This window comes from Canis lupus, chromosome 23, assembly GCF_003254725.2.
Source record: "Canis lupus dingo isolate Sandy chromosome 23, ASM325472v2, whole genome shotgun sequence".
Lineage (NCBI taxonomy): Eukaryota > Metazoa > Chordata > Mammalia > Carnivora > Canidae > Canis > Canis lupus.
In genome coordinates this window covers 51,972,171-51,984,692 of record NC_064265.1, presented here as the reverse complement: position 1 = coordinate 51,984,692, position 12,522 = coordinate 51,972,171, and the positions used below count along the sequence as shown (strand labels likewise).

The window sequence follows — 12,522 nt, the reverse complement described above, 5'->3', positions numbered from 1 at the left end:
TATATGGCATTTTTTTTTTATATGGCAACTTTCACCGAATTTCATTCAGCTCTGCAACATCAGGTGCGAAAAAAAGTTCCAGATATTTAAAAAAACCCACTAAATTTCAACATATCACTTATAAAGTTTCCTTTTAATTTTCTGATGAAACAGTTAAGGTGCAACATTTAGGGCAAACGCTGAAAATGAACATATTTAAATTCAAGACTACAGATTTTAATTGTTTTCTTTTTTTAAATTTTTTTAAAATTTTTATTTATTTATGATAGTGAGAGAGAGAGAGAGAGAGAGAGAGAGAGAGAGAGGCAGAGACATAGGCAGAGGGAGAAGCAGGCTCCATGCACCGGGAGTCCGATGTGGGATTCGATCCCGGGTCTCCAGGATCGTGCCCTGGGCCAAAGGCAGGCGCCAAACCGCTGCGCCACCCAGGGATCCCTGTTTTCTTTGTTTTACTCAAATCTTTTAAATATCTGACAATTTGATTACAGTACTTTACCAGTCTCAAATTATTTAATAATTCTAATTTTATATCCAAAAAGTATTCGTCTGCCCACTTTGGAATAATCAGTAGATTAGTAGAGTGCGCTTGTATCGATATCCTGGATACTGAACTAGTGGTTATTTAGACGATGGTGGTGTTCAAGTTAGAAAGTGTCAACATCAACAACGGCCTATGTTGAACGCAAATGCTTTCAGCATCAACTAAATACAAGATTAGCTACGACACAGAGTGTAAAGGACACCAGGTCCTCGTGAAACTATACTCACGGAGTACTTTCTACATGTCAGATACTAAGTCAGCAGTAAAGGCCCCGGTGACACGTACTGTCAGCAACAGGGCTGACAGTCACACACAGGGTGAGCGTGCGACCCTTCCGCGTTAAGGTCAATGAATGATTTGACAAAGAGTCTATAACCTTTAAGAATTTCTTGTGCTGGACTGACATTAAGTGACGGACACTCATTCGGCCTGGGGTCAGAGTAAAGGGGTGGGTCAAGTGACAGATTACTTGAAATAAAGAGAAACTCACACTTTCTTCCTCCCCCGCCGTCCCGTCCCCACCGCAGGATGTTTACTCTCACCAGGTAAATGTGGAGCAACGAAAATATAAGCATGAATTTGTTTTATAAAGTCGATTACAATAATTTTATCTTAAATTTTTGGGAGATGGCTGCCTGCATTTGACAAAGGCTACGGAGAGTGACGACTGAAAGACCGGCTAACATGCAGCCGGGTCCCCCCATCCTAAGCACAGGGAGGTGCTCTTTGATGTGTGCCTACTATTTGTGGTCTGTTACTATTTCTGACCCTGACTCTTGGGTTCATCGCCTTTACTCAGACAGTTACCAAGAGTTTAAGTTACACTTTTGCTCCACGTTTTAAAGAAGGAACTAATTATACACTCACAGTTTAGTTAAGGCCATCGCTGTTTTTGATATAATTGAGGACATAATGCAACTCAAAAGCCGTCTATCATAATCTTCTTAACGATGACCCGTTGTAGTGATGTCATAATTACATAAGAATCATTTCAACAGCTCACTTAGTCTATGGATATATTCAGTCCCTACTGTCAGAGGCTTTCAAAAGAGCAAATCATAATATAGCACAAAATGTCATATTTGTTAAAATGCATCAATTGTAAATGTCCCAACAACTCGTAACAAGTCAACTCAAACAGCATACTACGTTTGCCTGAATCCACACACCCCATAACTGTAATTCACAACCTTTAAAATGAAATATATTGTATTTCTCTACGTTCACCATTTTATCTTTTACCGTTAATTATTCTTTCAATTGTCACTTTCATGTTATTGGGTTTAAAAATAGTACTAACACCTGCAAGCCAACACAAAAGTTTCCTTTAGAAACAACAACGAAGTTTTTAAAGTTGACGGTTTCAAACTTAAAAAAATGTTTCCGAGTTGCATAGATAGAAATATATCTGATCTATATAGAATAGATCAAAATATTAGGAGGCCAAGTCTCACAAATCTTCCTGTGTCAGGACTCCAACTAGATTGTGTTACCACTTTTGTATAATCTCCAAAGGAAGAACTAAAACAAAAAACTCGAAAAAGACACACACAAGAAAACTCGATTACAAACTTCTTAATTACAAACTGATTAAGTCCTGGATGCTTTCTTCCTAAGGCGTCAGGCTGGAGCTGTCCACGGCTGCACATCCGTTCACCTGGGTCCTTGGATGCCCCCCTGCCCTGCCCTGCCCTGCCCTGCCCTGCCCCAACTTTTGACCCAGGCCTCCCTTGGCGACAGCGAAGGAAACAAATAGTGCGCCTGGGCCTGGCAACCTCGGGGCGCCTCAGGTGAGACACAGCTCTCCAGCCCTGGGGCGCTCAGGAACTCAGACCCTGAAAACCAGGTCTCAAAAACGTTTCCTAGGACGCCCGGGTGACCGACTCGGCGGGGAGCGTCCGCCCCGGCCCGGCCGCGACCCCGGCCCCGACCGAGCCCCCTCCCCGTCGGCTCCCTGCAGGGGGCGGCTCCCGCGGCCCGGGGCTCCGCCTCTCTGTGTGTCTCAGGATAAGTAAATACGATCGTAAAAATAGTCAGGATGTGCTCCAGGTCGAGCGATTGCCATCTTGGAAGACGTTCCCCGCCTCTCATCGGAACTGAAACAGGTCGTGGAGCGGGTCCAATGGGCAGAAGGCCCGGCTGCTGGGCGGCCGCGGCGCCCACGGGGACCCCCACCTGCCAACCCCGCAGCCCGCGCCGGTGGGGGGGGGGGGGGCGGTCGGGGAGGGGGTGGGGGATGGGGCGGGGGAGGGGGGCCTGCTCGCCCCTCTGCGCCCTCGCGCTCCCAGATCCCGCTCCCCTCCCCCTCCCTCCTGCACCCCCTCCTCTCCCTTCCCTCCCCCGTCTTCTCTCTCCTCCCTCCCCCCACCTGCCACCCTTCCCTCCCTCCCACACACCCCCTCCCATCGCCCCCTCCTCCCCCTCCCACCTCCCCTGTCTTCTCTCCCCACCCTCCCCCTCCCTCCCACACCCCCTCCTCCCCCACACTCTACGTTCCCCTCCCCTCCCTCCCACTGCCCCCAACTTCTCTCCCCTCCCCTCCCCTCCTCTCCCCTCCCCCCCCCACCTCCCCCTCCCCTCCCTCTCTCCTCCCCCTCCCTCCCTCCCACCGCCCCCATCTTCTCTCCCCCCACACCTCTCCCCTCCCCTCCCTTCCCCTCCCCTCCCCTCCCCTCCCTCCCGCCGTCTCCGTGGTCCCTGGGGTTCCCTCTCGCCCCCTCCCCGCGGCAACGCGCACTGTTCCCTGCAGCAGCTCCCCGCGGCCCGGACCCCGACACTCACGAGAAGAAGGGGTCGTCCTCGAAGCTGCTGCTCAGCGTCCCGAACATCGTGGCTCGGCCCGCGCGGCGGCCGCGGACACCCGGGAGCAGGGGCACCGCCGCCGCGGCCGCGACCCCGACCCCAGCCGCCTCCCTCCCCCGCGGGCCGGGCCGCTGCGGGCGGGGCGGGGCGGGGCGCGGCGCGAGCGGCTCCCCCATTGGCCGCCGCCGCCGACGTCACCGCGGCGGGGCGGGAACAATGCGCCGCTGCCATGGCAACGGCCGCCGACGCCGCGGAGGGCGGAGGGCGAGGGCGGGGGCCGGGGGGCGGGTTCCCGCGCGGGCGGCCCTCGGGGCGCGGCCGTTTGCTCGGGGCTGCAGGGGCGCGGAGGGCACCCCCGGCGCGACCGCGGCTCCAGCCCCAAGGCTCTTTTCGGGGAAACGGAGGCGGGTCAGGGGCTGGCGTCGGGGCGCCCGGGGCGCGGCCACGGCTGTGCAGGGCGCGGGGACGAAGGTGCCACCGGCCGGACGCCCAGTGCGTCGGGGAAATGAGGCCTAGGAGGCTCCCAAACGTCCTCCCTCCCGTGGGTCCGAAATTCCGTGTTCCCCAAGCCGGGGATGCTTGCGTGATGCGTGGACGCGGCATTTAAAGACAAGATGAGCGACTTGCTCTCTTTCTGGTCCTGTTTCCAGTCTCCGTTTCAAGGAACAAGTGTCACTGTAATGCCAGGAGGTGTCCGCACCCCCGGGCCCGAGGGCTCTGGCCCAGGCCTGCAGCAAGCGCCCCTTTCCGCGACTCTACAGTTGTGGTTTTAATCATTTTTATGTGTGAGCCCTCTGCGTGCACGTGAGAAGGGTGTTAGGTCGGTGCTATGCGTTGGTAACTGGTCTTTACAAATGTAAGTGAGGAAGGGAGGTGATGGAGAAACCAGTGCAGGAAGGATCTGGACATGCTGTGGGGTAAGGACGTGCCACGGCGCTGCGAGTGTGACCAGGCTTTGGAAGACCCTGTCCCGAGGCCTTGTCCTAGTCTAAAGGCAGGTGCAGGGCAAGGAGAAAAAGGGGACGTTAAAGAGAAGGATAAGGGTGTCAAGGGCGATGCAGAAGGGTGCACCCTGTATGTCTACCTCCGCAGCCCTTCTAGGGCTGTCCTCTGCAGGCAGGGCCCCCCAGGCTCCGCAGGGCCTCCGGGCGGGGGCCAGACAGCTGGCGCTCTTCCAGCGGGAAGAAGCCCGCAGGCCCTGATCTGAGGTGACAGGAGTCCTCGGGGCTATTTTGGGAGCTGGAAATTCAATCCTGTGGTCCTCCCACCTCCCTACCTTCAGCCAAGTCTGCGAGCAGCCTCCTGTGCCCTGGAGCAGATTTTCCACTGTCCAGTGAGGCCCAAGCCGCCTCTCCAGGGAACCGGGTATTTTCTCTTCCTCTGGCCTCAGGATGGGGTTCACGGAGCACGTACTTAGCGGGCATTTCTAGATGAGCGTCAAGGCAAAAGAAATGTTTTAGAAGTCTTGAAATTATTTCCTCTTTAAAATAGTACAGCCCTCCCGACACCCAAAAATAAAAAATAAAATAGTACAACCCAAGATGCTAAAGAGGGCTACATTTTTTTTTTTTTCCAAAACTAAAACAGGGGTGCCTGGTGGCTCCGTCGGTGGGGCATCCAACTCTTGATTTTGGCCCAGGTCGTGACCTCTGGCGAGGGCTGGTCATGGAGCTTAAGATTCTCTCTCTCTCCCTCTGCTCCTTTCCCTCCTCCCCCCTGAAAACAGCCTGGCAGGAAATGGGGCAGATTGCTGGTGATAACAGAGTATTACATTTGTCCACAAGTGGAATAAAGCAGCTTGTGAGAGAATGTCCCCCTCGTTCCCATGGGGATTTTTCTCAGGCTCACGTTGTGAAAACATGAAAGCTGTGGTCCGGGTTAGTGCAGGTTAGTCGTGGGGTCACCTGGGGATCCCAAGGGCTTAAAAAAGAGGGGGGTGGTCAGTGGAGGAAAGGGGGGAGCAGCTGGAGCCCACGAGGGAGCAACGGAGGCACAGAGCAGGGTTAGGGGCAGGGCCTCGGGTCGGCTGTGAATGGGGTCAGGGCAGCCACTGTTTGCTGGCGGGTGCAGGGGCCGCGGCGGGGGCTCCTCTTCCTCTGCAGGGGCGGCCCAGGCTGGGGGTTGTCGGGGCACAGGCCGCCTCCGGGTTCCAGGCGCCGGGCAGGGGGCAATGGGGGGTTGGCCGCGACCCCCCCACCCCCACCCCCGTGGCCGGGCCTACCCGGGAACACCAGGCCGCGGTTTGATGCCAGCACACGAGGAGATGTTTTAATTATCCTGGAAAACTACAAAAATGTCACTTAAAAAAACCCCAGGGACGCCTGGGGGGCTCCGTGGTGGAGCGTCCAGCTCAGGCCATGACCCCGGGGTCCAGGATGGAGTCCCGCGTTGGTGTCCCGGGGCCTCTGCCTCTCTCTGCATCTCTCATGCAGAAATATATAAAATCTTAAAAAACAAAAACCATTTATTTATTTGAGAGCGAGAGCAAGCACATATGTGAGAGAGTAGGGTTGTGTGGGGGGGTCCTGATCCGGAGCAGGGAGCAGTCTCAGGGTGGGGCCGGGACCCAGGACTCAGACCAGGACCCAGGACCCCAGGACCCAGGACCCAGTACCCCAGGACTCAGACCCGGGACCCAGAACTAGGACCCAGGACTGGGACCTGGGACCCAGGACCCAGGACTGGGACCTAGGACCCCAGGACCTGGGACTCAGGACCCAGGACAGACCGAGCCCAAGGCCGACTGAGCCCCGGGCACCTCCACAATGTGACTTAATGAATAAAAGACTTTTACTCCACAGACAGTTTTAATGACAATGTAAAAAAACAAATGTTACTAATTTTTTTTTTAGGGACCGGACTCAGACCCTACAGGGCTGGGCCCGGCGGGGTGGCTGAAGCCTCCAGAGCCCCTTTCATTTCCAGGATCTCCTTCTCCACGAGACGTTATTATGCGCTGAACTATTAGAGGGATTTTCCTCGAGGTTCTCAGCTACGGATCCAGGTTTTTCCCTTTTTCTTCCTTTTCCTTCCTCTCTCCTCTCGCTCCCACTTTTTTCTGTTTTCTTTTTTTTTGGCTTTTAAGAATAAAGCTGCTATGATCATTCTTGTGCGTGTCTTGATTAGTCTTAAAAATTGATTTAACATCCAGCTATTTTTGAGTCTTTCTGTCACCGAGACCCGGGACCTGTCCTCTACGGGCCAAAGTTTCCCAGGCAGCATTTTCCTGTTGAGTCAACACTTTGATGTTTGTGACTGTCTCGGTTTCTTTTGTGCGTCGGAGAAACACTGTCTTTGCTTCTTCTCAAAAATGAAAAAATTTTAGAATCCGAGAGCCTGAAACAAGTTGAAGGGTGGAGAGCGTTCTTTAAGAAATGCTGTTGAGGTCATCTGTTCTCAGACGCGGTTTAATGTGACCGTCTCAAGTGCTGTTTTAAAAGTTATTTTTAAATCTTTGATAAGATTCGGGGAGAATTCAAGCTGCGGGTGGATGTCCCGCTGCGTAGCCAATGATTTGAGACGTCCGCCCGGGGGTTAAGGGATTATTTTGGAAAACATTAAGAACTTGAAATGCCTTCATCCCTCTGTCATGTGCTTAGATGCTTTTATTATTTGAAATGTAGAAAAAAAATCTGCTTCCGTCTTAGAAGGATTGTTTTTAGTTTCAAGGCCATACAAGTTTTTTTTTTTTTTTAATTTTAAATATTTATTTCTCCGTGAGAGACGCAGAGAGGGGCAGAGACAGAGGCAGAGGGAGCAGCAGGCTCCCCGGGGGGACGATGTGGGCCTCCATCCGTGACCCCGGGGTCATGACCTGGGCCCGAGGCAGGTGCCCCACCGCTGAGCCACCAGGGGCCCCAGAGCCTTAGGTTTTAGACGGAAAGTTGGCCAGGCGACATTTTTGGAATTCTGTTCCTTTTCCTCCTTTATAGTCACACGGCATCTACCCTCCAGCTTCAGGCGCTGCTCTCGGCCCTAGGGCGCTGGTGGCAGGGCAGCCTGGGTGCCTTGGGCCCCGGGGACCCCCTGCGGCTCTGGAGGCCGGAGGTCGCTCTGGGGCCCGAGGGGACACCCCGTCGCCGCCCGCTGGGCGCCGGGCACCCTCCCGGTGTCACCCCAGGCCCGGCCTTGCACGGACACGGCTCGGGGGCGGCTCCCCTGACCCTGCGTGGCCTCCCCTGCACGGTGACCTCCGCAGGGCCCGGTTTGCAACCAGAGGGGCGGCGGGGGCGGGGGCGGGGGCGGGGGCGGGGCCGAGCGCGGGGCGCCCGTCAGCAACCTGTGCAACGGCCGGGGGCGGCAGCCGCGAGCGCCCCAGGTGGGCATCCTGGGCTGCGCAGGGCCTGCACCGCCGCCTCGGGCCCCGCCCGCGTCCTCCGGGCCCCCGGACTCGCCGCCCCGCCGCGTCCCCACGAGGCTCCTGGGGGGAACCCGGCTGCCGGCCTGGGCCTCCCGAGGTGGGCGCGGCCGAGTGGGGCGGGGGGCGGGGGCTGCTGGTCTGCGTAAAAACGTCTCGTTTTCAGGACACAGGGGCGGGCGCCGGGGGCCCAGTGCGGCCTCCACCCTGACCCGGGTCACGGCCTGCGCCCAGGCGGACGCTCACCGCGGAGCCCCCAGGCCCAAGCTTGCTTTTCTAAAAAAAGGAGGAAAAGCACGTCTTTAGGGCCTTCCCGAAGCTCCTTGGGGCCCCCGAGCGCCTCCGCGGGGCTCGGCAGCACCGACCGGCTCCCGGGCTCGGGCCCGGCTGCTGCGGAGGCTGCAAACACCGAGAAAGGCGTTTCAGGTCCAGGAAGGGGATGCAACCGGGTCGGCAGCACCTTCGGGCGAGGCGCGAGCGGAATTGCTGGGGCCCCGCGGTGCACCTGGCCTGGCTGCTCTAGGGCCGCCGCGCTGGGGTTTTCAAAGAAATATTTTAAACATGGAGAAAACGGTATTTATGGCGGATGATCATTCCAGAGGACTTTGCATTTTCGCCTCACATACACAGAAAACGTATTTTTTCGGACTATCAATAAATTGGTTATCATATAAATTACCTTCTCCAGGTCAATGAGACCTACTAGAGCAGAAGGAGTAGGGGGAGGGCACACTGTCGGGGAACGTGATCCAGTTATAGAATTTGCCTAAAAAACTCTAGAAATCTTCAATGGTACGCATTCATCTGTAGTGCTGGTATTTGGAAAGCATTTCCTTCTTAATTATGTTTTCAGTTCCACTTTAGTTTTATGACAGTATTCTTCTGGGACACAGACAGGCAGGTGGACCGCCCCCAGCCACCTGGTCCCCCATCACCCATCACCTGGTCCCCCATCACCTGGCCCCCGATCACCTGGTCCCCCATCACCCATCACCTGGCCCCTGGTCTCCCATCACCTGGTCCCCCATCACCCATCACCTGGTCCTCCTTCACCTGGTCCCCCATCACCCATCACCTGGTCCCCCGTCACCTGGTCCCCCATCACCTGGTCCCCCTCTGCGAGCCGCTGTGCTGTCCTCTGCAGCGAGGATGTCTTGGCTCCTCTCTTTTTAAAGTCTTCGCTCATTTGTTTTGCATCTTAAATTCCACATGTGACATCACCGGTGTTGGTCTTTCTTGGACTGATGCGTCTCCCCTCGCCGGCCCTTCCTCCTTGAGGCTCGGATCCACTGGATGTACAGGCCCCATCTCTCCAGTTCACCCGCCCCACACCTGGGTCGTGTCCATGTTCAGGCCGCTGGGAACGGGCCGTGTGCACCTTCAACTCCCAGTATGCGCACCCACGCCAGCCTGTGCACTGGAGTACTGTGCACTGGAGTACTGGCTCCGAATAGCTGAGTAATTGGACTAACCAGGCTGTTACACAGACGGCTCATTTGACAAAGGCAGATTCATCCTTCTTTTATTGGGACATAGTTGCTGGGAGCTTTCTTTGTGTCAAGAATGGGCTAAATGTAATGAGAATAACTTAGAGATACAGAGGATAGAGCATTTTCTTGGATTTAGAAAAAACCCGCCAGAGTTAAATGTACTGATCAATGTCCATTCCTATGGTAAAAGGTGAAGATAATGAGAATCCAGTGTTCTTTCTTACCTCTATTTCTACTCCTCTTCTGCTGTAAGGACTCAAATTTTTTTCTCATGATGATGATTTGCTTTTTCCTCATTCCATAACAGAGTTCCAAGGAGTCACGCTTCCATTTAAAGAATGTCATCGGAACCTTTTCTAAATAATTCAAGTACCGTATCAATTGAGTACTAGCCAAGAACTGGCGTAAAATTCCTTCTGTAGGGGCGCCTGGGCGGCACAGTTGGTTAAGCGTCTGACTCCTGGTTTCAGCTCAGGATTGTGGTCTCAGGGTCATCACGGTCATGATCTCAGGGTCTTGAGTCAAGCCCCAGGTCTGGCTCTCTGCTCAGCGCAAAGTCTGCTTAAGAATCTCTCTCTCGGGGATCCCTGGGTAGCTCAGCGGTTTGGCACCTGCCTTTGGCCCAGAGCGCGATCCTGGAGACCCGGGATCGAGTCCTGCGTTGGACTCCCGGCATGGAGTCTGCTTCTCCCTCTGCCTGTGTCTCTGCCTCTCTCTCTCTCATGAATAAATAAATATATAAAAATAAAAAGAATCTTTTTCTCTCCCTCGGCCCCTCCCTCCTGCTCTCTCTCTCTAAAATCAATCAATCTTAAAAAAAAAATTCCTTCCATAACACTCATACAAGAAATTTTGGGTGGAAAGGGAGAAGGAAGCAGTAACATGGGTACAAGAATTCCAAATCAATTCATCCAGAGTTCAGTGATCAGAAATGTCACTGGTCTTTTTCCATTTCTAGCTTGTTACTATCTTATTTGTTTACTTGAAGATTTTCACCGGATGCCCAAACCAAAGGAAAATTTGGGGTAGGATCTACTCACAGATAAGTGGACTGCGTCTTTCAGGTCCAACGTGGTGCTTTCTAGAACAGTACAGAATGGCAAAACAAAGACTCTCCGGGAACTCAGTGATCCAGAGAGCTGGGCAAGGCCTTACTGGCAGGTGCAGCGCTTTCTCGGAGGTAAGGAAAGTGCCCTTTCGGTCACCTTTGCACGTCCCAGCTCATGTCATCCTGGTGGTGATACAAGGCTGTTGATGCCAGTGGCCAAAGGAAGGCTTGGCTCATTCATCTAATTCTCCACTGAAGGAAGAGATAACGGTCAGAGAAAGTCGAAGGGTAACCAGGATGCTCAAATTTTGCCTGGATTTTTAGTAAGACTGAGGTGCAGGGCCACGTGGGTCTCTTAGAGACAGAGTCTTCCCTGGGTTAGACTGTGACAGTTCCCAGCCTTTTAGAGCAAGTAGCAGGAAGATGGAGGTGGATGGCTGTGAGTCCTTGTGGCTCCAGGGCCCAGCTTATCCTTCAGGTCTTCGTCAGAATGAAATCTTTAATTTTCTAACTTGGAGTAATTTCTCCTTTTTCACTGCAACCATGTCCTCTCCTCTGCCACCAAGTATTATATTTCTTATGTCGTACACATACCTGGGCTTCATAACTACACCTCTTGGAGGCAGGATCCCCACTAGATTCACCTGTGGATACCCAACTGCACTTACTGTGCTCAGCGCAAACTAGGTATTCAAAAAAAAAAAAAAAATAGGTTAATGAACAAGTGGGTAAATCTGCCTAAAGAAGACCTGAGATCCCGTAAGTAAGTAGATGGTATAGGTCACTAACTTCAGGGCAAACAGGGTTGGGACAAAGCTGGGATGGAATCCGCTAACCATGGCATCTCCAGCACACGCATACGGAGGACAGTGGTGTTGGGGCGCAGCTTTTCACACCGTTACGTATGCAACTACTCGTTCCATGGTCAAAGGGGGCTAGCAAGCCAAAATGTTATCTTGGCATCAAAGGGTACTTTTTCTATGAAAGGCAATCTTTTATGTTATTTTGCTGAAAAACCTAGGAAGGCAGGTCCACTCTTGGCCCCGTCATTTTACAGGTGAGGATGCTGAAGAAGGCGGGTGAATGACCCCGTGTTCTTATTCCACTTCCCCGAGAAGCTCGTCAGAAATGAAAACCCAACTTACGTCACCAGCACTCCCCGTTCTGTATGAAGTCAACGCTGAGGCCTCATCTAAGTCCAGATTGTTACCATTAGTCAAGTGACAGGAGAGGGATTGTGTTTTCTAGACTCATTACAGTCGGATATTAAAGAGGCCAGGACGCATCACTCAGCGTGGGTATGGGGACACAGTTGATAGTGTTCTCTGAAGTCTTTCTCATTAAATTTGATTTGGCTTGTGTGGTAATATTGTAGCCTTCAACAGGAATGTAGGTAAATGAAGTTAGTAATACATGAAAATGAATCATACTGGAAATCAGGGAGGAGGGTGAGAGTCATCGAATCCTGCAGGGATTAAAGTTTGGTTCCCTAAAAAAATAACTTCATTCTCTATCTCTGTGAAAAATTCAGCTTGAGAATACAAAGCAACTGTAATTTAAACTTCTGTATTTGGGCTACTTGCCACAAAGGAGCACTGGCGTTAAATATAATTAACGTAGATCACAATATTTTCAGTAGTTATAAAGTAAGGAACATCAGGCATGGGGGGAAAAAAGCCTAGTCCAGGTTCTGGGGAGAATGACTGGTGTCCCAGTGACAACCCATATTCGTGCCTAGACACTAAAACATACTTTCCAAAAGAGTGAGAGTATTTTTACTGTTTACAAGTTATGCAAAAGATGAAATACAAAATATTTCAAAAATTGTAATTCCTTTCTTAGTCACTAAAAATGCATATATCTATATTAAAAATCACACAAATCTGAGTTTATTTAGAGCTAAACAAAACAAAACAAAAACCCACTAGGATCTACTCAGAATGTCAGCCTTGTTTGTATGCAAACAAGTATTTTGTCATCAGTCTGTTTTCCTTACCTTTTGCAACTGGGATCTTTATATTTTTAAAAATTTTTAACAGGAATTAGAATTTTAGTAGTTTCAGAAATATAACAAAGATGGCTTTAAACCGTCCCGTGTACTGGTAATCCTCTCTCAAAAACTTTTCAGGTTTATCTTGTATTTTGAGGTACAGTCTTCACAGAGGCCAAAATGAGAGACCGAAACGGAGCAAGACAACGGGGCGGTGCTCCCGTGAGCGGCTGAGGACGGTTCTGTGAGGCGGGCGCGAAGTCCGTATCTCTGGCAGGTTTAGCAGGGGAGCAC

The 12,522-nt window shown here is 52.5% G+C and overlaps 2 protein-coding genes across 11 annotated transcripts in view; both read right to left on the bottom strand.

Annotated features, from left to right (window-relative positions):
- MLF1 (myeloid leukemia factor 1) overlaps positions 1-3,480 on the bottom strand; it is a 34,626-nt gene extending 31,146 nt beyond the window's left edge. For 7 of the 10 annotated variants that reach the window (XM_025436165.3, XM_035704696.2, XM_035704695.2 and 4 more), the window contains exon 1: positions 3,323-3,480. In XM_025436165.3, coding sequence (XP_025291950.3) covers positions 3,323-3,369 — 47 coding nt within the window. In that variant the 5' untranslated portion in view covers positions 3,370-3,480. The remainder of the gene's footprint in view (positions 1-3,322) is intronic. The other 3 variants (XM_035704700.2, XM_035704701.2, XM_049100106.1) reach the window with 1 other exon arrangement.
- Positions 3,481-7,318: 3,838 nt separating this feature from the next.
- On the bottom strand, positions 7,319-9,535 carry LOC125753423 (basic proline-rich protein-like). The gene is made up of 4 exons (XM_049099885.1): positions 9,415-9,535; positions 8,732-8,897; positions 7,999-8,233; positions 7,319-7,924 (listed from the first exon to the last, which is right to left on the bottom strand). The coding sequence occupies exons 1-4, from the start codon at positions 9,533-9,535 to the stop codon at positions 7,319-7,321; spliced, it is 1,128 nt and encodes a 375-aa protein (XP_048955842.1).
- Between the last annotated feature and the right edge of the window lie 2,987 nt (positions 9,536-12,522).

What these genes read in the sequence shown, in the direction of transcription:
- LOC125753423 (XM_049099885.1), bottom strand. Translation starts at nt 9,535, where the DNA reads ATGACATTCTTTAAATGGAAGCGTGACTCCTTGGAACTCTGTTATGGA. An exon ending in GAAGAGGAGTAGAAATAGAG is followed by an intron (nt 8,898 to 9,414) that starts GTAAGAAAGAAC and finishes GTGGAATTTAAG; the next exon opens with ATGCAAAACAAATGAGCGAA. An exon ending in GAAGGAGGACCAGGTGATGG is followed by an intron (nt 8,234 to 8,731) that starts GTGATGGGGGAC and finishes TGAAAACCCCAG; the next exon opens with CGCGGCGGCCCTAGAGCAGC.